The following is a 19,105-nucleotide window of genomic DNA, read 5'->3' as shown; positions in this document are numbered from 1 at the left end:
TGAGACTCTGGATGTATTTTCAAGATAGAGTCAACAGGATTTCCTGAGGGATCAGATATAGGATGGAGAGGGAGCAGGAGAGTCAAGGAAGACTTCTAAGGGTTCCACCTGAGCAACTGAGAGAAGCAGAAAACCCTGGGCTAAATTAAATCCACTCCTTTTTTTTTGGGACAGAGTCTCGCTGTATCACCTAGGCTGGAGTGCAATGGCATGATCTTAACTCACTGCAACCTCCACCTCCTGGGTTCAAGCAATTCTCCTGCCTCAGCCTCCCAAGTAGCTGGGATTACAGGCATGTACCACCACGCCTGGTTAATTTTTGTATTTTTAGTAAAGCCAGGATTTCACCATGTTGGCCAGGCTGATCTCGAACTCCTGACCTCAAATGATTCACCCATTTTGTGCTGGGATTACAGGCGTGAGCCACCGCGCCCAGCCCACTCTCTTATTTTTAAATGGAAAATACAATAAAGCAAAGAACAACCCCATACTTGGTCCACGTAATGTCAAAATAACAGATATTCTGTGAATGTTTATGGATTGGATGTCTCGTGCCCATGACAAGTAAATCCCTTTCTTGGATAAGAGTCTTCTGCTAGTGAAATATATGCCATTATCACTTTTCTCACACACACACACACACACACACCAGAAGTATGTTTTAACATCGCATCTGTATAGATTTGAACCTTGGCTTACATATTTATTTCCAAAATTATTTTGGTTTTTATGACTTGGCACAAGTACATATAGCCCACCAATGGAAATAAAAGCTACCTAGTAAAATTACCACCTATGTTTTATTCTTCATTTTATTTCTGGGCTCATTCTGCCTCTAAAATTGTGATCCTCAAAACCGGAGGTATTGAGGTACAGAGGTATTTTTGATGGCTTCCATTTTACATCTTAAGTGAAAACAGTCTTTTCTTTTCTTCCCTGCTAGACTCCAGCGAACACAGCCGCGATCCCGGGCACTCCACCCTTGCAGAACTGTGATCCCATAGAGAGCAGGCTCCGGAAGAGAATCCAGGGCTGCTGGCGAGAGCTTCTGAAAGAATGCAAGGAGAAGGATGTGGGCAGACAGGGGGACATCAACGCCTCCGAGTTCCTAGGTTCGTTTTGGGTCTATCCCCTTGGCAATCCATTGTCAGCCCCTGTGGCAAGGGGCTGTTCCCACTGGGCACAAAGCCACATGCCACCCTGGGCAGAGGCCAGGGAGCAGTAGAATGGGAAATGGGGGAAATTCTGGGTGGGCTGCACAGCTCTCTAATGAAAGGTCCACAGGGAGGAGGATTCCGACCTCCTGCCCCTCCCAGCAGGGGCTCCATCTGCATGGTAAAGTCAGCGCTGCACTAACTCTGAGCTTTGGAAATCACAGGCATGGTTGCCACCCTGGGCAGAGTGTGAATGTTCTCAGGCTCTGACCGCTGAAGGAGATGGAGAAGGTGGAGGAGGGCGGGATGAAGCAGGATGCTCCTGGGGCTCCATTCCCATCAACATCCACTCTTTGATGTTGTTTTGTTTTTCAGCATGTATCACTCTGATAAACTTTTAAAATTAAACCAGTGGGATTTATACTTCCAGTAAATGTTGCATCTTGGTTTTTTGTTTTTTGTGGTTTTGTTGTTTGGGGGTTGTTTGTTTGTTTTTGAAACAGTGTCTCACTGTCACGCAGGCTGGAGTACAGTAGTATGATCTCAGCTCCCTGCAACCTCTGTCTCCAGGAATCAAGCGATTCTCCCACTTCAGCCTCCCAAGTAGCTAGGATTTATAGGTGTGCATCACCATGCCTGCCTATTTTTGTATTTTTTGGTAGAGACGGGATTTCACCATGTTGTCCAGGCTGGTCTCAAACTCCTGATCTCAAGTGATCTGCCCACCTCAGCCTCCCAAAGTGCTGGGATTATAGGTGTGAGTCAACACACCCAGCCCAGTTACACCTTGTTTATGCAACATTTTACATTACTGGAAAATACATCTGACCATGTCACTCCTTGGCTTTTTAGCTCCACCTATACATGACTAATAGACCCCTTTTAAAGGAAAATGTTTTCTTTGAGATCCTCCAATATTAATATAAATTACTTTTATCACAATTATGGCTTTAAAAATGCACAAATTAAACCGGGTGTAAGCTCTTTAAGTTAGAGCTTATTTTTAAAAAACACTTGTAAATTAAGTATAAAAAATCTGAAGTCAGTAATATTCAAATGTTGTTACACCGATTGAATGTAACATGTTTTGCTGAAGCCAAAACATGCGTGTTGATTGTCATACGCATTGGAGTTCCCCTTTCCTTTTAGTTAATTCTTTGATTTTTGAGAGTGATAAACCTTCACTGTGTTGCGTGCTTATTGCTATTGCTGGCTTTTTCTGTTGAAGCAGGAACTCATTTAAGCCCCCACGCAGTTATTATCATAGGCGTGTCAGACGTTAGTCACGCATCCAAAATTCAATACTATAAAAAAGCCGGTTACTTTCCAAAAGTCATTCTGTATTTTCTTCTCAGTGCTGATGGCCTTCTGTGAGTCAGAGCATCAGAGGCATGTACGGCCAGTTCCTTGGCGTTCCGTGAGCCCCTGCGGTGTCCTGGCGGGCATCATGCCTGCTGCTACTTCCCTCTGTGCAAGGGCAGAGAAATCTGTTTGTAGAACGTGCAGCAGCCTCTCTTGGCCTGGCTTGGCATGCAGGTGTCGTTGACATGGAGTCTGCTTCCACTGGCTTTCCTCATTTGCCTCAACAACTCACATGGCATTCCGCTCCCTGACACTCTGTTCTTTCAGGATGTCAAAGCAAAGTCTAGTCTATGAAACTTAAATCTGATCCTATATAAGCCTCCTTCAATTATGAGGTGTCACTTACAGAGAAGTGTTGTCTTTACAACTGGCAGGAGAATGCGGCATGAGGACAAGTGCCAAGGGTGGGGCGAGCCTTGCTGTTCGGAGATTCTGGTGGGCCAGCCTCTTGGCCACCAGCAACACTCCCTGTGGGGCATCCCCATGAGCCTGATCAGAAGGCTGGACTCAGCCCCTGAGGCTGCACAGCTGTTGTCTCCTGAGGGTGGTGGTTCCCGTAGGCAGAATAAGTTTTATATGTTTTAGACCATCATTGGGATGGAAACTTAAAGCACGAATTTGCATGGCATAACAGATGCTAGAGAGCCTGTCTCTGGTGCCCAGTTAGGAAATACTTGGTCATAGGGCCGAGTCTGCATTCCCTCCCCACAGTCCAGCCTTGGCCAGGGGCACTGCGAGCTCAGGGAAACTTCCCCTGCTCTGGCTCTGCCCTGACTTGGTGGGGAGCGTCCCCTCACCTCCCTCTCTGCACTTTGGTCATAGCTCCCATAGTCTCTGTCCATAAGTTGTGACCATGCAAACCAAGGACAGTGTGGGCCAGCGGCACTTGGAGTCCCCCTCCCTGTGGCACTTAGTTTGTTGCATGTCTGTCTCCGTGTATGACCAGCCATCAACCGTGATTTCTTTGATGTGAGGACCAAGCAGGGCCTGAAGCAGAGAAGGTGCCTCAGCAAGTGTTGAATGAATGAGTGAAGAATGAATGAATAAATGAATCGCCACCAATTGAACTGCCATTCTTGTCTGTAGCTCTTGTGGAGAAATTCAACCTGGACATAAGCAAAGGGGAGTGTCAGCAGCTCATTATAAAATACGACTTAAAGAACAATGGGAAATTTGCATACTACGACTTCATTCAGAGCTGTGTCCTCCTGCTAAAAGCAAAGGAAACCTCACTGATGCAGAGAATGAAGATCCAGAATGCACACAAAATGGTACGTTGCCCACCCGCAGAAAACGTGGGGCCAGGTGGAAAGTGGCACTTGCATTTTTTTTATTTTGATATTTTTCAAGACAGGGTCTCACTCTGTTGCCCAGGCTGAAGTACAGTGGTTCCTGGTTCACTGCAGCCTCAAACTCCCAGGCTTAGGTGATCCTCCTGCTTCAGCATCCCAAGTAGCTAGGTCCACAGGCACAAGCTACCACATCCAGCTAATTTTTGTATTTTTGTGGAGATGAATCCATTTTCACACTGCTACAAAGATACTACCTGAGACTGGGTAATTTATAAAAGAAAGAGGTTTAATTGACTCACAGTTCCACGAGGTTGGGGAGGCCTCAGGAAATTCACAATCATGGCAGAAGGTGAAAGAGAGACAGGAGAGAGAGAGAGAGAGAGAGAGAGAGAAAGTGGGAACTACCAAACACTTTTAAAACGATCAGCTCTCTTGAGAACTCACTCACTCTCACAAGAACAGCATGGGGAACCTCCCCGATGGTCCACTCACCTCCCACCAGGTCCCTCCCATGACAACTGGGATTCCAATTCGAGATGAGATTGGGGTGGGGATTACAGGCAAACCGTATCACAGGGTTTTGCCGTGTTGCCCAGGCTGGTCTCCAGCTCCTGGGTTCAAGCAGTCCACCCACCTCAGCTTCCCAAAGTGCTGAGGTTACAGGCATGCGCCGCCACACCCGGCCTCGTTTTTCTTAATTCGTTGCATTTGTGCATCACCAAGCTTCACAGAAAAGGTGGACTCAGAGACTGTAGGAGGCCAGAGCCCAGTCCAGCCCTGCTGCCAGCCAGGACTCTTCTGTGAAATGTCCCCGGCCTTGCTGTCACCTCTCCATAGACCCTACTCCAATGCTCTCTGTATGCATGTGATACATGAGCAATCCTTAGGCACCCCATTTCCTCTGTTACTTAAAGAGGGCCAGGCAGTTGTCAGATCAGCATGAGACAGCCAGAGTCTGTGGAAGGGGGCCGAAAGCCCTTGGCCTGTGTGCTGGGGGCTTGTACCTGGGAGGCAAGGGCTGTGGTAAAGACAAGGCCTCTACCAGGCTTTGCAGATATTGAAAACAGCTCAGAAATTTACTTTCTTGGAAGTAATTTAAGATTTTCTTCCTCTCCTTTTGGAACCCTATAAGGTTCTGGAGACCCCAGCATGGGAACCAGTAGCCTGGATCCCAGGTTTTCCAGCTGTTTGGGTGGCAGACACCTGGTTATGGTAACTTCCCAGGCATCTATGTGACCAAGGCCTCATACAGCACCCTGGGGGCTGTGCCTGGTTAGTTAACCCAAAAGGCAAAGTGAGGAGTGGATGGGTCACAGCACCAGTCAACAGTGGAGCTGAAAGGAAGGGTCTTCACCCGCCAGCCATTTTAGATGGGGCCAGAATGTGTGTGGCAGCTGGAGTCCCTCATCATCTTTCTTGGCATAAACTACACCCACCATGCATTGTCTACAATTTTCTCTTTCTGTTCCTTTGAAGAGGAATGAAAACCTAAAGCCACTTCAAGAGAAGCTGGAGGGTACAGTTCTTCTGAATTTTTTACCTTTTATTCTCAACCACTTACAATTTCTTAACTGAAACCCACACCCAGTGCGATCACAGCAATTGCTGCAGCCCTTCCAAAACACAAAGCCAAAAAAAATGTTTTTAGTACTGAATTAATGTTGAATTGAGTTACGTTGAATTAAATAACAAGTACTAGTACATCTGGTGCTGTTGATGTGGGGAGCAAACACAGCTGATTCTGACCACCTTATGACTCAGCTGGAGGGACCAGGAGTGTGGGGCTGACAGCCCTGGCCCCGCCCCCACTCACCCCACCCAAGGGCTACACCTGCCTAGGCCACAGCTCCGTGGACTCTAGGGAATGGGAAGTGTGTTAATCCAGCCACAGTTAAGCAGAGGCCATGCAGAAAGTTTTTTCACAGCTAGATTTGCAATTTTGTGCAAAATCAGTTTCCATCTTAGCCTAGCTTCTAGTTTAGACAAACAGGAGCTGGTACTAAAATCTTAGATCAAGTTTACAAAAAAAAAAAGATTTAAGACAGTTCTGTCAGCTCAGTTCTTCTGTGCACAGAGAAAAGACTGTCCTCATTCCATCTTCACGGGAGCCAAGAACGTGAGAACATGGAGACGCATGGCCTGCAAGGCTTCTGTCAACTCCAGCCTTCCTCCACCTCTCTCGGCCTCCATTTCTCCTTCTGGAGATCTGCAGGGCTCTAAGGCATGGTAGGAGGCGCATGGGCTTCTGCTCAAGAGCACACCAGTGCCCCCTTCTGAGCCCTCGCCAGTGAAGAGGCCATCCCAGCCCCCATCTTCCAGCTGCACTGTCCATCCTCAGCGACCCTGCAAGGCTGGGGTTAGAGTGGGGTTATGCCAGGTGCTGTGGGTCAGGCCACAGAGACTGTGGCACCCTCACCTCAACCCTCCCAAGGCACCACTCTGGTTCAGAAGAGTTCCCCCACCCCCCCTCCTCAAATCCTGGCACCAGACTGGCATGGATTCAGAAGCTGCCATACACTTTCCAGGAGAGGGTCGGCCCCTGACATGGTCCTGGTCACAGCCCTCGTCCCCTCTGGCAGCTGCCAAGGCCGCCACCACATAAGTGTGGCTGTCAGGTCAAATGTCTCCCTGCAGAGAAGCTAAAAGGGTGACTTCCTTTTCTGGTGATTTGGGAGCTTTCTCCACCACAACAGGCAGCAGCATAAAGACATCCTTGGGGGAAGGCAGCATGGGTGCTGCTGCTCCCTGCAAGGCAGGTCAGAGGTGGGGCTCTGGCTGGGCTGGTCCTCCTTCCCTGTGATAAAAACTAGGTGTGGGAGGGCAGGTGAGCTTCACCCTCTCTTCCCTACCTGTGGATCAGCTGATTGGCAAATTGGCAGCTCATGAAGCTATGGGTACCTGGGGAACTCACGTCATAGGTGCTAAATGATGTAAAAAAATGAAAGCAGCTTAACCCTGAGCTCCTCTGTCTCATGTAGTGTTGTGTTAAAATTCAACTTTCCCAAAACGTCTTACCCATTGTTGCCTACCATTCACCTCTGTGATATTCAAACACGTCGGGACTGAATCATGCTCAAATATATTGCTTTCAATCTAATAGCACCTAAACGAAGTAATCATGGTGTAGTTAGTGTACTGTCTAATTACTAGATAGAATTACAACCTTGTGAATTTTTTGTAACACTGTTCGTTATAATAACCTGCTAGAAGACCCAGCCTGAAATCTCTTTTTTTCCTGGAACTATTTTGAAATTGGCCGGTATCTGCCCGGCCATCTCCTTGCATTCCCTGGGAGGTGGTGCGGCCTGACGTGTGCTGGGGTTGAAGCCCACGTCACTTTACCTCCCTGAACCTCCATCTCCCAGTCTGTGACGTGGGGTTAGAGACTTGCCTTCTTTCCGGTTGCCGGTGGGAGAGGTGTAAATGAGATGGCTGATTAATAAATGTTTTTAAACAGCCCACACATCGACTCGTGATGGTCAGAGGGCTGGTGCACATCTTTGTCATGAGTTCTGCTGGCAGGCTCCATCCTAGATCGGGAGCCAGTGGTGCAGGTGGGGAGGTGAAGCCGGAGCAGGGCTGGGAGTGGCAGAGGCAAGGAGGAGCCCACCCCAACCCTCCCATTCAGAAGCTCCCTTTTCACCCCTTCTTGTCTTGTGTTTAGAAAGAAGCCGGCGCCGAGACCTCTTCTTTTTACTCTGCTCTGCTGCGTATTCAGCCCAAAATTGTGCACTGCTGGAGGCCGATGCGGCGCACATTCAAAAGCTATGACGAGGCTGGGACGGGGCTGCTCAACGTGGCAGATTTCAGGACGGTGAGCCCAGCTCTGCGCCCAGCGTCTCTGCAGCAAGCAGCTGCCAAATGCCAGTGGACAGAAACTTCCAACGGGGTGGTGGGGGGCCTCCACCCCCTGCTGAAGGCCTAGTGTGACCTGGCTGTCTCAGATCTCACTTCTCTGGGACCCCCAAATGATCAAGGCCTGAGTCCACTCGCCTCTCACCTGCAGACCCCAAGTTCTCCTTCCCAAAAGTTTCTAGAGCCCTGCATGGATGCTCCGTGCCTCCATGGCCTGAGCCCAGGTCCCTTAAGGCACTGCCACCACTGGTCCTGCTGCTGCTGCTCCAAGCCTTCACCCCACATCTGGGCTCTCCTGCAGGCTCTGAAGAGCATCTCTGACCTATGTCGGGCCTGCAAAGTGAGCCCTGCCCCTGCAGTGCATAGTGGGGCCCCACCATTGGCATCTGTCCCAACGTCCCTCGGTGCCCCCCACCATGTCCCACCCCCATAGCCGCACAAACACTCTGCAGCAGTTTTCCAATCCACATGCACGTGCCTCTTTCCTTTGGGGTCAGGTATGAATCACAGTCAGGGATTCTCCCTTATCCTCCATGCAAAGACGGGCAGGAAATAGGGCAGGTTCTGTCATTCCCTTCTGGCAACTTCCAGGAATTCGGGCATGGTCACAGGTTGGATGGTGTAACTGCGGGGCCGTCTCGGACACCAGGCTCAGCTTCCTTTTCTTCCTTTTCTACCTTCATCCCATTGGACCTGACAACCAGGCCCACTGACCTCTGCCCTGTGGGACCTCTGGGCCGTCTAGCTGGCTTTCCAGTCTCCTCCTACAAACAAATTATAACACGAGTGTGGATAGGAAATGAACGACCTTATTTATTTATTACGAGGGTCTGTCAGGATTTGTTTCAGCGTCATATAACAGGAGAAAAAAATAACAGCCGCTTAAACAAGGTGAAAGTTTTATTTCGCTCCCACAGAAAGGAAGTCCAGGGGGAGGGAGTGCAGAGCTGGTGTGGTGGCTGGACAATCATCAGGGACACAGTTTTGCTCTACTGTCCCCAACTGCTGGCTTTCTTCCTCAAGCGAACCTCATGGTCCAAGGTGGCTGCTGGAGCTCCTGCACAATATTCCAGGCAGCAGGTGGAAAAAGAGAAGAGAAAAAGGGCATGCCCCTCTCCTTTAAAGGAGGCTTCCCAGATGTTCCACATAACATTCATACTTAGCTTCCCTGGCTAGAACTTACCTAGCTGCAGGAGACACTGAGACATATTCCTGGTTAGCTGGACACACAGGAGCCTGGGAGAAAGTCAGGCTCTGTAACTGAAGAGGAAGGGGCAGTCAGTATTTGCTTTACCACCAGCAGGCTGTGCTCCAGGCTGTGTTACCATCTCATCACAGCAATTCTCTGCACTCTGCACCCACTGGCCCTGCCCTCCTCTGCCTGGGTGCACCCTGAGGCCCCGCCCTAAGTTATGGCCACATGGCCAGGTCACCCCGCGAGTCCCCACCTCTCTGACCATCAACCTTGTCTAAACATGCTGACCAGCCTTCAGCCCCTCAGGCATACTGAGGCTTGTCTTGGCCCTAAGTTATGGAGGCAGGCTGCCAAGAAGGTGGCTAGGGGACATGTCCACCTACCTGGTCCCCAACCCTACTTTTGAAGTCACCCTCCCATCTGTGCGTGCTCTCTTTCTGTGCCCTCTCAACCTCTGCCCAAACAGGAAGCAGCCCCCAAGGGCAGCCCCATGTCTCCTGTTTCACACCCAGATGCACATGGAGGTTATGCCTCCATAACCTAGGGCCAAGACAAGCCTCAGAGGCCCCTTTTCTCTGTCTTCCAGGTCCTGAGACAGTACGGCATCAACCTCTCGGAAGAGGAGTTCTTCCATATTCTGGAGTATTACGACAAGACACTGTCTTCAAAAATCTCCTACAATGACTTCCTCCGGGCGTTCCTGCAGTAGACACACCGGCTGCGCATCCGGCGGGACCACAGCCACGGGGCCTTTTTCAAGACTAATAAAATCTTATAATTTGGGGGTTTCATGAATTTTCAAAAATACAAAACCCAAGCCCAGCCTGCCTCTCTCTGGGTTGGGGGAGGTGCGGCTGCCCCAGGCTTGGGCATGGAATGCTTGGTTTCCTGGCGCCAGGTGCCACCACTGTGTCTTGGGCACCCTCACTCATTAGTCTGAACAAATAAAATGGTCTTTGCAAGAATGATCCTTGAGACTTCAAAAGAATTACTAATGCTAACATTTTTTTTTTAGACGGAGTTTCACTCTTTTGCCCAGGCTAAAACGAAGTGGCACAATCTCGGCTCACTGCAACCTCCACCCCTTGGGTTCTAGCGATTCTCCTGCCTCAGCCTCCTGAGTAGCTGGGATTACAGGCGCCCGCCACCACGCCTGACTAATTTTTGTATTTTTAGTAGAGATAGGGTTTCCCCATGTTGGCTGGGCTGGTCTCAAACTCCTGACCTCAGATGATCCGCCCGCCTTGGCCTCTCAAAACACTGAGATTACAGGCATGAGCCACTGTGCCTGGCCAATGCTAACATTCTTAAAAGCCTGGAATTTCTGGAGGTTTTATTCATGACCCCCCCGCAGGGTACCCAGGCAGTTAGAGGCTTGCACCCCATTTTTCAAGGGCTGCTGCTTCCTTTGACCGCCAGCATCCTGGGTTCTGGATCAAAAGACCTCTGAGCCCCCTGTTGCAGTCAGGGTGTCCATGTCTCTCCTCCTGGGGACACAGGCACTGACCACCCCATCCCCGTCCTGCTCAGGGACACCAGCCAGCCTGACTCCATGAAAAACAACTCACACCTGAGTGAGACCCGTGGGTCTTTGGGCCTCCACCTTCCTGAGGACAAGCCTAGTGGTCACTGACTGTGACCCCCACCTGGGACAGTTCTGACAGGGCCCTTTCTTAGAACTGACAGGTATGAAGGGAAGTTTGAAAATTGTCAAAATTGTGAGTGACAGCCCAGGCCAGCGTCAGAGGGCCTGAAGATGGTCGGGCAGGCTCCCCTGCAGGCAGCACCAGAACTCACTCATCCCCATGCCCACATCCCTGCCTCCATTCCCTGGCTCCTGCTGGCTCCTCCTCCTGGGACTCCTATTCTCATCTGCACAGCCCCCACACTCTTCCTCTGAGGCCCAGCTCCAATCCTCCTGTAACCCCTGGCAGAGGTTGAGCTCCCTGTCTGATGCCCTCACCACTTGGCAGAGAGAGCCCCTCCCTTCTGCACAGGACAGCTGGGCCTAGAGTCCACCCACAGGGTGAGAACACTGACCTCTGCTCCCCACAGGCTGACACACAGCAGGTGCTCTAATGCTGGGGTGGGGCACGGCCTCTGGGTCCCTTTCCCAGAAGGAAAACTGACCAGGCTCTGCAGGGAGTGTGGGCAAGTTGGGGAGCAACTCTGGTGTTGGGGCTTCTCTGTGGGTGGACTCTGTGCTGGACTCCTCATAGCACTGGGAGGTGGCCATGGGGTCAGATCCATTTTCTCCTGGCTGCATCTCCCAGCTCCTGGGAAAACAAGTTCTGGATCTTTCCATGCATTTCCCATCAGCACTGCTGGCAGCATACTCTGACATAACCATTTTAAAATGCAGTCTCACCCATAAAAACAGGTGACACTGAACTTTCAATGAGCTTTGGTAAGAAGGCTTGGCATCTGCCAGCTGTTATTCCAACCCCAGAAATTGAAAGTGTGTCCCCAGACTTGCAAAGTAACCTATTAAAATCCCCACCGTGGTGGAGGATGGAATGCTGAGTGGTGAGGGACAGATGGATGCCCAGTCCATGTGTCCTGCCTCAGCATTCAAGGCCCCACCTGTATACCCAGATCCCATCCTGTGTGCTGGAGCTTCCCCACACTGGCTCGTACATACCTTTGCACTTGAAACCAGCTGTTTCTTCCACCTACTCCTCAGGAAATGCTGAATATTTCTTGAAAACTCTCCAAGCCACCTCTTCCACGAAGCTGTCCTGACTTCCTGTGGTGGAGTCAGTACAGTTAGTCTGGGGCTGTTCAGCAGCCCTGTGGGTTCATCGTTTTTAAGGGTTGAAGAAGGAGGAGGACAAAGAGGAAGAAAGAAAAGAAGGAGGAAAAGAACAAGAAGTGCAACTGACTGCAGGTATGTGGATCTCAAAGCCTGAAATATTTAGTATCTGATCCTCTACAGAGAAAGTTTGCTGGGCCCCACTATACAAATGTCTGGCTTTCACCAAAAATTGTTGAGGCATACCAAGGGCAATTATAAAAACACAGTTTGAGAAGCCAAAACAATCATAAGAATCAGACTCAGGCATGACACAGATTTTGGAACTATCAGAAAAATGTTTAAATAACCAGTTTATGTGTTTGAGTTCTAATGGAAAAGAAAGACAACTCATGACCAGACAATTTCAGCAGAAAGATGAAAACTGTAAGAATCAGAAAGACTAGAAATAAAAAACACAGTAACAAAGATGAAGTTGCCTTTGACAGGCTCATCAGTAGATTCAACATAAACAAAGAAAGAATGAGTGAGTTTGAAGATAGGTCAATAGCATGTTTCTAAACCTAAATGCAGAGAAAAAGAAGAGTGGGGAAAAATTGCAGAACATATAAGAGCTATGGGACAGGATAAAATGGTCTAATATGCGTATAATTCAGGAGGAAAAGAAAGAGAACATGGGGCAGAAGAAATAGTCGAATAAATAATGGCTGAGGATTTTCTAAAATGAGTTACAAACATTAAACTAAAGAGAATAGAAGCATATAGAACCTGGCAGGACACACACACACACACACACACACACACACACACACACACACACACCCCTAGGAATGTCATATTCAAATTGCTGCAAAAAAAAAAAAAAAAAGAGAAAAATTTGAAGGCAGCTAGAGAAAAAAGATAACTGACCTCCAGAGGAACAAGAATAAGAATTACAGTGCACTTCTCCTCAGAAACTGTGCTAGCCAGCAGACAATGGAATAACAATTTCAGAGTGCTGAAAGAAAATCATCAAGCTCAAATTTGTAAACGGCAAAATACTTTTCAAAAAGAAGAAGAAACATTGGATTTTCCAGGCACACAAAAACTGGGGGAACTCACGGACAGCATCCTTACTATAAAAGAAATTTTAGGCTGGGCGTGGTGGATTACACCTGTAATCCCAGCACTTTGGGAGGCTGAGGTGGGTAGATCACTTGAGGTCAGGAGTTCGAGACCAGCCTCGTCAACATGGTGAAATCCTGTCTCTACTAAAAATTATCCAGGCATGGTGGTGAGCAGTAATCCCAGCTACCTGGGAGGCTGAGGCAGAAGAATTGCTTGAACCCAGGAGGTGAAGGTTGTAGTGAGCCAAGATCACACCACTGCACTCCAACCTGGGCGACAGAGCACGACTCTGTCTCAAAAAAAAAGTTTAAAAGAAGTTCTACAAGCAGAAGGAATATGATTGAGTCAGAAATTTGGATATATCAAAGAAATGAGTATCACAAATGAGATAATTGAAGGTAAAATAAAATATTTTTATACCTGAAATTTTAAAAGTTAGCCATCAAAAGCAAAATCTGTCACAGCATATTATGTGTTTACACCAGATTTAAAAGTACAGCAACAAGCAGGAAGGATGGGAAGAAGGAATTCAGAGTGTACTGTGAAAAGGTTCTCATGCTGCATGTGAAGCAATATGATATAATTGAAGACAGATTGTTTTATAATGTATTTATAAACCATAGAGCAACTACTAAAAATATACTTTTAAAAATATACTTGCAAAAGGTAAAATTAACAAGTGAACAGAAGAGATAAAAGGAAATCATGAAGGTTACATCAGGAAAAATGGCAGAGGAAGGACCTCCAAAAGTTCTTCCCTCCGAAACAGCAAGAAAACTGGCGATATTAGTCAGAATCAACTGTTTTGAGAACTCTAGAAATTATCCAAAGGCTCGCAGGAACCAAAGGGGCACTGATTCAAGAAAAGCAGCTGAACATTGGCAAGGCTTATGGCTTTTTTTTTTTTTTTGAGACAGAGTCTTGCTCTGTCACCCAGGCTGGAGAGTAATGGTGCAATCTCAGCTCACTACAACCTCCATCTCCTGGGTTCAAGCAATTCTCCTGCCTCAGCTTCCCGAGTATCTGGGATTTACAGGCATGTGCCACCATGCCCAGCTAATTTTTGTATTTTTAGTAGAGATGGGGTTTCACCATGTTGGCCAGGCTGGTCTCGAACTCCCGACCTCAGGTGATCCACCCACCGCAGCCTCCCAAAGTGCTGGGATTTGAGGCATGAGCCACCGTGCCCAGCCCGACTTGTGGCATTTTAACCACCATAGTCCAACCAGCCACTCTCCAGGTCCCCAGCAGCCTTAGAAAATAACAGCCTGCATTCCCAGTGCAGTGTGGCGGTCACCACATGGAGCAGAATAGAGCTGGAGCAACTGCGAAGCCTATTTCACCAAAAGATTGTCGCTATTCGACCTGCGTGGTTGTTCCCTGAAAGATGCCCTTGCGAGGCTGGCTGTTTTGGCCTAACTCAGAGCTTGGCCAGGTGTAAAAAAACCTTTTTCCCAGAGTTAGGGAGGGAGCATTTGTTAAAAAAAAAAAACAAACAAGAAAGTGTTTTAACTTGGTGGCCACCTAAGACAATGGATAGCAGTTGAGACAATCAGAAGGCTCGGCAGAAAGCTTCAAAGGAAAAGCTGGGAAATAAAACGCTCCACGCAGGCCTTAAAAAACGCCAAGACATTTCTTGAGAATCTAGAAAGCTACAAATGTAAACAGTGCTGTGCATAGGCCCAGAGTTGTGAGCATGCTCAGAAAAGGCATAAAAAGGCTCTAAACTCTCACCTCTGACTGATTTCTCCACCAGCAGAAAGTGAAGGCTGAGGCAGAGTTGTCAACTAGCTGAGTGAATGTTGACGGTGTGTCCAGACAGGCACTCAGAGCACTTCAGCAGAGACGGTGAATTTTTTTTTTTTTTTTTTGAGATGGAATCCTGCTTTGTCACCCAGGCTGGAGTGCAGTGGCATGATCTTAGCTCACTGCGACGTCCACCTCATGTATGCAAGTGATTCTCCTGCCTCAGCCTCCCGAGTAACCAGGACTACAGGCACGTGCCACCATGCCCACCTAATATTTGTATTTTTAGTAGAGCCAGGTTTCACCATGTTGGCCAGGATGGTCTCGATCTCTTGACCTCGTGATCCACCCGCCTCAGCCTCCCAAAGTGCTGGGATTACAGGTGTGAAGAAGACTGGGAAATTTATTGGTTCCAGGTGTTTAAGGAAATCTCTATCTAATCATCAGATTACCACTAAGCTAACTGATAGGAAATTTCATTGGCTACACATGACAGAGAATGCAAACCTTAAAGAATTCAGTTGGAAAAGTCACTAAACAAAGCCAAGCAAGCAGCAGCAGCAACTAACCCTTGCAGAGTATTGGAGAGGGAGGGGGCAAGATCTCATTTCCAAAGTTGCCAAACTATATTCTTCAAAATATTCAGTTTCCGGCTGGGTGCAGTGGCTCACGCCTGTAATCCCAGCACTTTGGGAGGCCAAGGCAGGTGGATCACCTGAGGTCAGGAGTTTGAGACCAGCCTGGCCAAAAAATACAAAATTAGCCGGGCATAGTGGCACACACCTGTAATCCCAGCTACTCAGGAGGCTGAGGCAGGAGAATTACTTAAACCTGGGAGGCGGAGGTTGCAGTGAGTCCAGATCCTATCACTGCACTCCAGCCTGTGACAGAGTGAGACTCAAAAAAAAAAAAAAAAGTATTACAGACCTAAATGTGAAATATAAAACTAAAAAACTCCTAAAAGAAAGCATGCGAGAAAATCTACAGGGCCTTGGGTTTGGAGATGGGAAATGAATTTTTAGATAAGACACCAACAGCTCAAGCTATAAAAGAAGAAATGGATAAATTGAACTATATCAGAATTTTAAATTTTTACTCTAAGAAAGACTGTTAAGAGAGTAAAAAAGAGTACCCACAGACTGGGAGAAAAGAAAAACTTCTACCCAGAATATAAAGAACTCTTAAAACTCAACAGCAAGGAAACAAACAACCTGATTGTTTAAAAAAGGGATGAAGGATCTAAACAGATTCCCAGAAATGAGTAGACGTGAGTGATGAGCACATGACGGAAGTTCCATGTCATTAGTCACTAGGAAATGGAAATTAAAACCACAGTGAAACACCCATGCACACTCAAATGGCTACAATCTTTAAAAATGACGAGACCAAAGTCTGGTGATGATATGAACCAGCAGGAATACTCATTCATTGCTGGTAGGACTGCAAACTCATACAGCCACTTTGGAAACTGTTTGACTACTCAGGGGCCAAAACGGGGAATTTTTAGGGTGATGGAAGAACGGTCCTCCATGATCCTGTGGTAATGGATGCTGGACTCTACGCGTTTGTCAAAACCCATAGGGTACACCATGAAGAGGGAGCAATGTCATTATATGCAAATAAGTAATTATATACATGCATATAATATGTGAACATCATTATATGCAGATCAGTAATCAGCCAGGAGGTCAGGGGATCCCAGGACAGCAGGCAGACCAGGGACACAATAATCTAACTGTATTACAAACGGATGACACAGCACACTGAAAGGCGATGGGGGAGGAACTGAGCAGTGTAACTTTGTAAAGGTGAATCTAACTGTATTACAAACGGATGACACAGCACACTGAAAGGCGATGGGGGAGGAACTGAGCAGTGTAACTTTGTAAAGGTGAAGATGAAAAGCCTGCACGTGGACACTGCACTCTGGTTGGCAACTGTGCTTCTCACAAGAGTCAGATGAGCAATAGACCGTAGGTATGTTAGGGGCGGAGAAATGCATAAGTAAATTGTAATTGTGGGAGCCAGGTTTCTCACCGTCCACTGTCAAAGGAAAAAGTTACAAATGAGCATCAGGACACAGTGGCTCATGCCTGTAATCCCTGCACTTTAGGAGGCCGAGGCGGATAGATCTCTTGAGCCCAGGAGTTTGAGACCAGCCTGGGCAACGTGGCGGAACTCCATCTTTACAAAAATAACAAAAATTAGCCGGGCATGGTGGCACACACCTGTATGGTCCCAGCTACTTGGGAGGCTGAGGCAGGAGGATCACTTGAGCCTGGGAGATGGAGGTTGCAGTGAACTAAGATCACACCACTGCACTCCAGCCTGGGTGACAGAGTGAGACCCTGTCTCAAAAAAAAAAAAAAAAAGTTGTAAATGAACAAAGTGGAAAAGCAAGAATCAGTTGCGTTGCTGAGATTGCGTTGTTGGGTCAGAGCGGGAGGTGGGGCTATCAGTATGAATTAATGTTTACTGATAGAGACAGGGATGGAGAGATGGGTAGATGATTGATAGATGATAGGTTGATTGATAGATGAGTGGGTAGGTGGATAGAGGTAGAGACAGATAAATATGTGTGCATAAATGGGTTAGTACACTAAATATATTTCCTAGCTCTGTCTCTAAGAAGGCCTAGGAGCAGTGATGCCTAAAGTGCAACCGGCACACCTACTGCCCAGGTCTTTTTTTTTTTTTTTTTTGAGACTCTCATCTGTCACCCAGCCTGGAATGCAGTGGCATCATCTTGGCTCACTGCAACTTTTGCCTCCCAGGTTCCAGTGATTCTCCTGCCTCAGCCTCCTGACTAGCTGAAACTACAGGTGCCCACCACCATGCCCACCTAATTTTTGTATTTTTAGTAGAAACGGGGTTTCACCATGTTGGTCCGGCTGGTCTCAAACTCCTGACCTCAAGTGATCCACCCACCTCGGCCTCCCAAAGTGCTGGGATTACAGGCGTGAGCCACTGCGCCTGGCCCCAGATCTTAGTTTCTGAGTGAAATGAGCTAGGGCTTTCTGGACGAACGACTGATTATAAGGCCAGGGCAAGGTAGGAGGAGCCTAGAACATCTTCTATTGCCTGAAAGTAAGGAAGTAAAATTAATAAACCCAATGACTCAGGAGCCAACTTACTAGAGCTTCCAGCGGACAAAGCTGCAACCACGGAAGCAACAAAACAGATAATGATACAATCAGTTTCTAACCCAAAGAATCAAATAATGAGTTCAGAGTGAGATTAGTGCATCGACAGCAGAGAGGGGACAAATATTCCTTACAGAAGAATTCCAAAAGAAGACTGCAGGAGGAATGAGGAAATGGAATATCAGCATGTGAGCACCACAGTGGCAAATGCTGAAGCCAAGATCTGCTGACGGCTGCTAAAATGAGTGGGCAAAGCTTTAAGGAGAGATGGGATATTGGCATGGCCTCACAATACCTCCCCCAAATATTGATTAATTACCATGCTGCTTTTAACATATGCCCACAAATGCTTTGATGTTCCTCTCTCCAGGAGGAGACGCTTAACTCCTCCCTCCTTGAGTGGAGCTGGACCTAGTGACTCGCTCCTAACAGATTGAATGTGGAAAACGAAAAACAGCAGCATCTTTACAGCAGAGAAACCCACAGCCATCGGTGTAACCAGGGGATGGAGACGGACATCGCCAGGGGTGCATCCTGCTTCTCTTGAGTTACCCTAGATGGATGCCTTGTGATGGCGTCTTCCCCTCCATGGGGTTTTTTTTTCAAAAACACAACACCAGACTGCTCATGAGAAAATGGCAGACAAACACAAACTGAAGGACATTCCACAGAATGCTCAACCACACACCTCAGAACTTCCAGCGTCAGAAAAAGCAAGGAAATACGGAGAAATGGTCTGTCTTAGACTGGAAGAGAGTTGGGAGCCACGGTGACTAAACGCAGCTCGGGATCATAGATTGGATTCTGAAACAGAGGAAGGACGCTCGGCAAAAACTGTTGACATCCAGATAAAGACTGTATGTAACACTGTGGTACTAGTGTCGATTTCTTAGTTTGGATAAATGTATCACGGATATGCAGGGGAAACTGGCTGCAGGGTATGGAGGAACTCCCTGTATTAGCCTTACAGCACTTCCTCAAAATTAAAAGTATTTCAAAATAAAAGCATTGTGTTTGTGTGTTTGTTTGCTGAGACAGGGTCTCCCTCTGTCACCCAGGCTGTAGTGCAGTGGCATGATCCCGGCTCACAGCAGCCTGAACCTCCCAGGCTCAAGCAATCCTCCAACCTCAGCCTCTCAAGCACCTAGGACTACAGGCATATGACATCATACCGGGCTAATTTTGTTTATTTTTTTGTAGAGGCAGGAGACAAATGTTGCCCAGGCTGGTCTCAAACCCCTGAGCTCAAGTGACACTCCTGACTCAGCCTCCCAAAGTGTTGGGATTATAGGCGTGAGTCACCGTGCCCAGCAAAATACAAACTTTTTTTTTTAATGAAAAAAAAAAAAAAAACACAGGCTGGGCACGGTGACTCATGCCTGTAATCCCAACACTTTGGGAGACCGAGGTGGGCGGATCACTTGAGGTCAGGAGTTCCAGACCAGTCTGGCCAACATGGCAAAACCTTGTCTCTACTAAAAATATGAAAATGAGCTGGG

General features: G+C 47.7%; 1 protein-coding gene and 1 long non-coding RNA gene across 2 annotated transcripts in view; one reads left to right on the top strand and one right to left on the bottom strand.

Annotated features, from left to right (window-relative positions):
* Positions 1–9,815, top strand: part of EFCAB6 (EF-hand calcium binding domain 6) — a 264,360-nt gene extending 254,545 nt beyond the window's left edge. Inside the window, exons 27-30 of the mRNA XM_064368188.1 lie at positions 944–1,112; positions 3,603–3,787; positions 7,473–7,622; positions 9,445–9,815. Of these exons, the coding sequence (XP_064224258.1) occupies positions 944–1,112; positions 3,603–3,787; positions 7,473–7,622; positions 9,445–9,567 (627 nt within the window). The 3' untranslated portion in view covers positions 9,568–9,815. The remainder of the gene's footprint in view (positions 1–943; positions 1,113–3,602; positions 3,788–7,472; positions 7,623–9,444) is intronic.
* Positions 1,884–18,527, bottom strand: LOC105715220 (uncharacterized). The gene is made up of 3 exons (XR_001107000.3): positions 18,291–18,527; positions 17,184–17,188; positions 1,884–3,622 (listed from the first exon to the last, which is right to left on the bottom strand). It is a non-coding gene; the product is annotated as an uncharacterized LOC105715220 (long non-coding RNA).
* Between the last annotated feature and the right edge of the window lie 578 nt (positions 18,528–19,105).

Source organism: Aotus nancymaae, unplaced genomic scaffold, assembly GCF_030222135.1.
Source record: "Aotus nancymaae isolate 86718 unplaced genomic scaffold, 86718_ANA_hifiasm-v0.15.2.pri h1tg000076l, whole genome shotgun sequence".
NCBI classification, from domain to species: domain Eukaryota; kingdom Metazoa; phylum Chordata; class Mammalia; order Primates; family Aotidae; genus Aotus; species Aotus nancymaae.
This window is presented reverse-complemented; position numbering and strand designations above follow the sequence as displayed.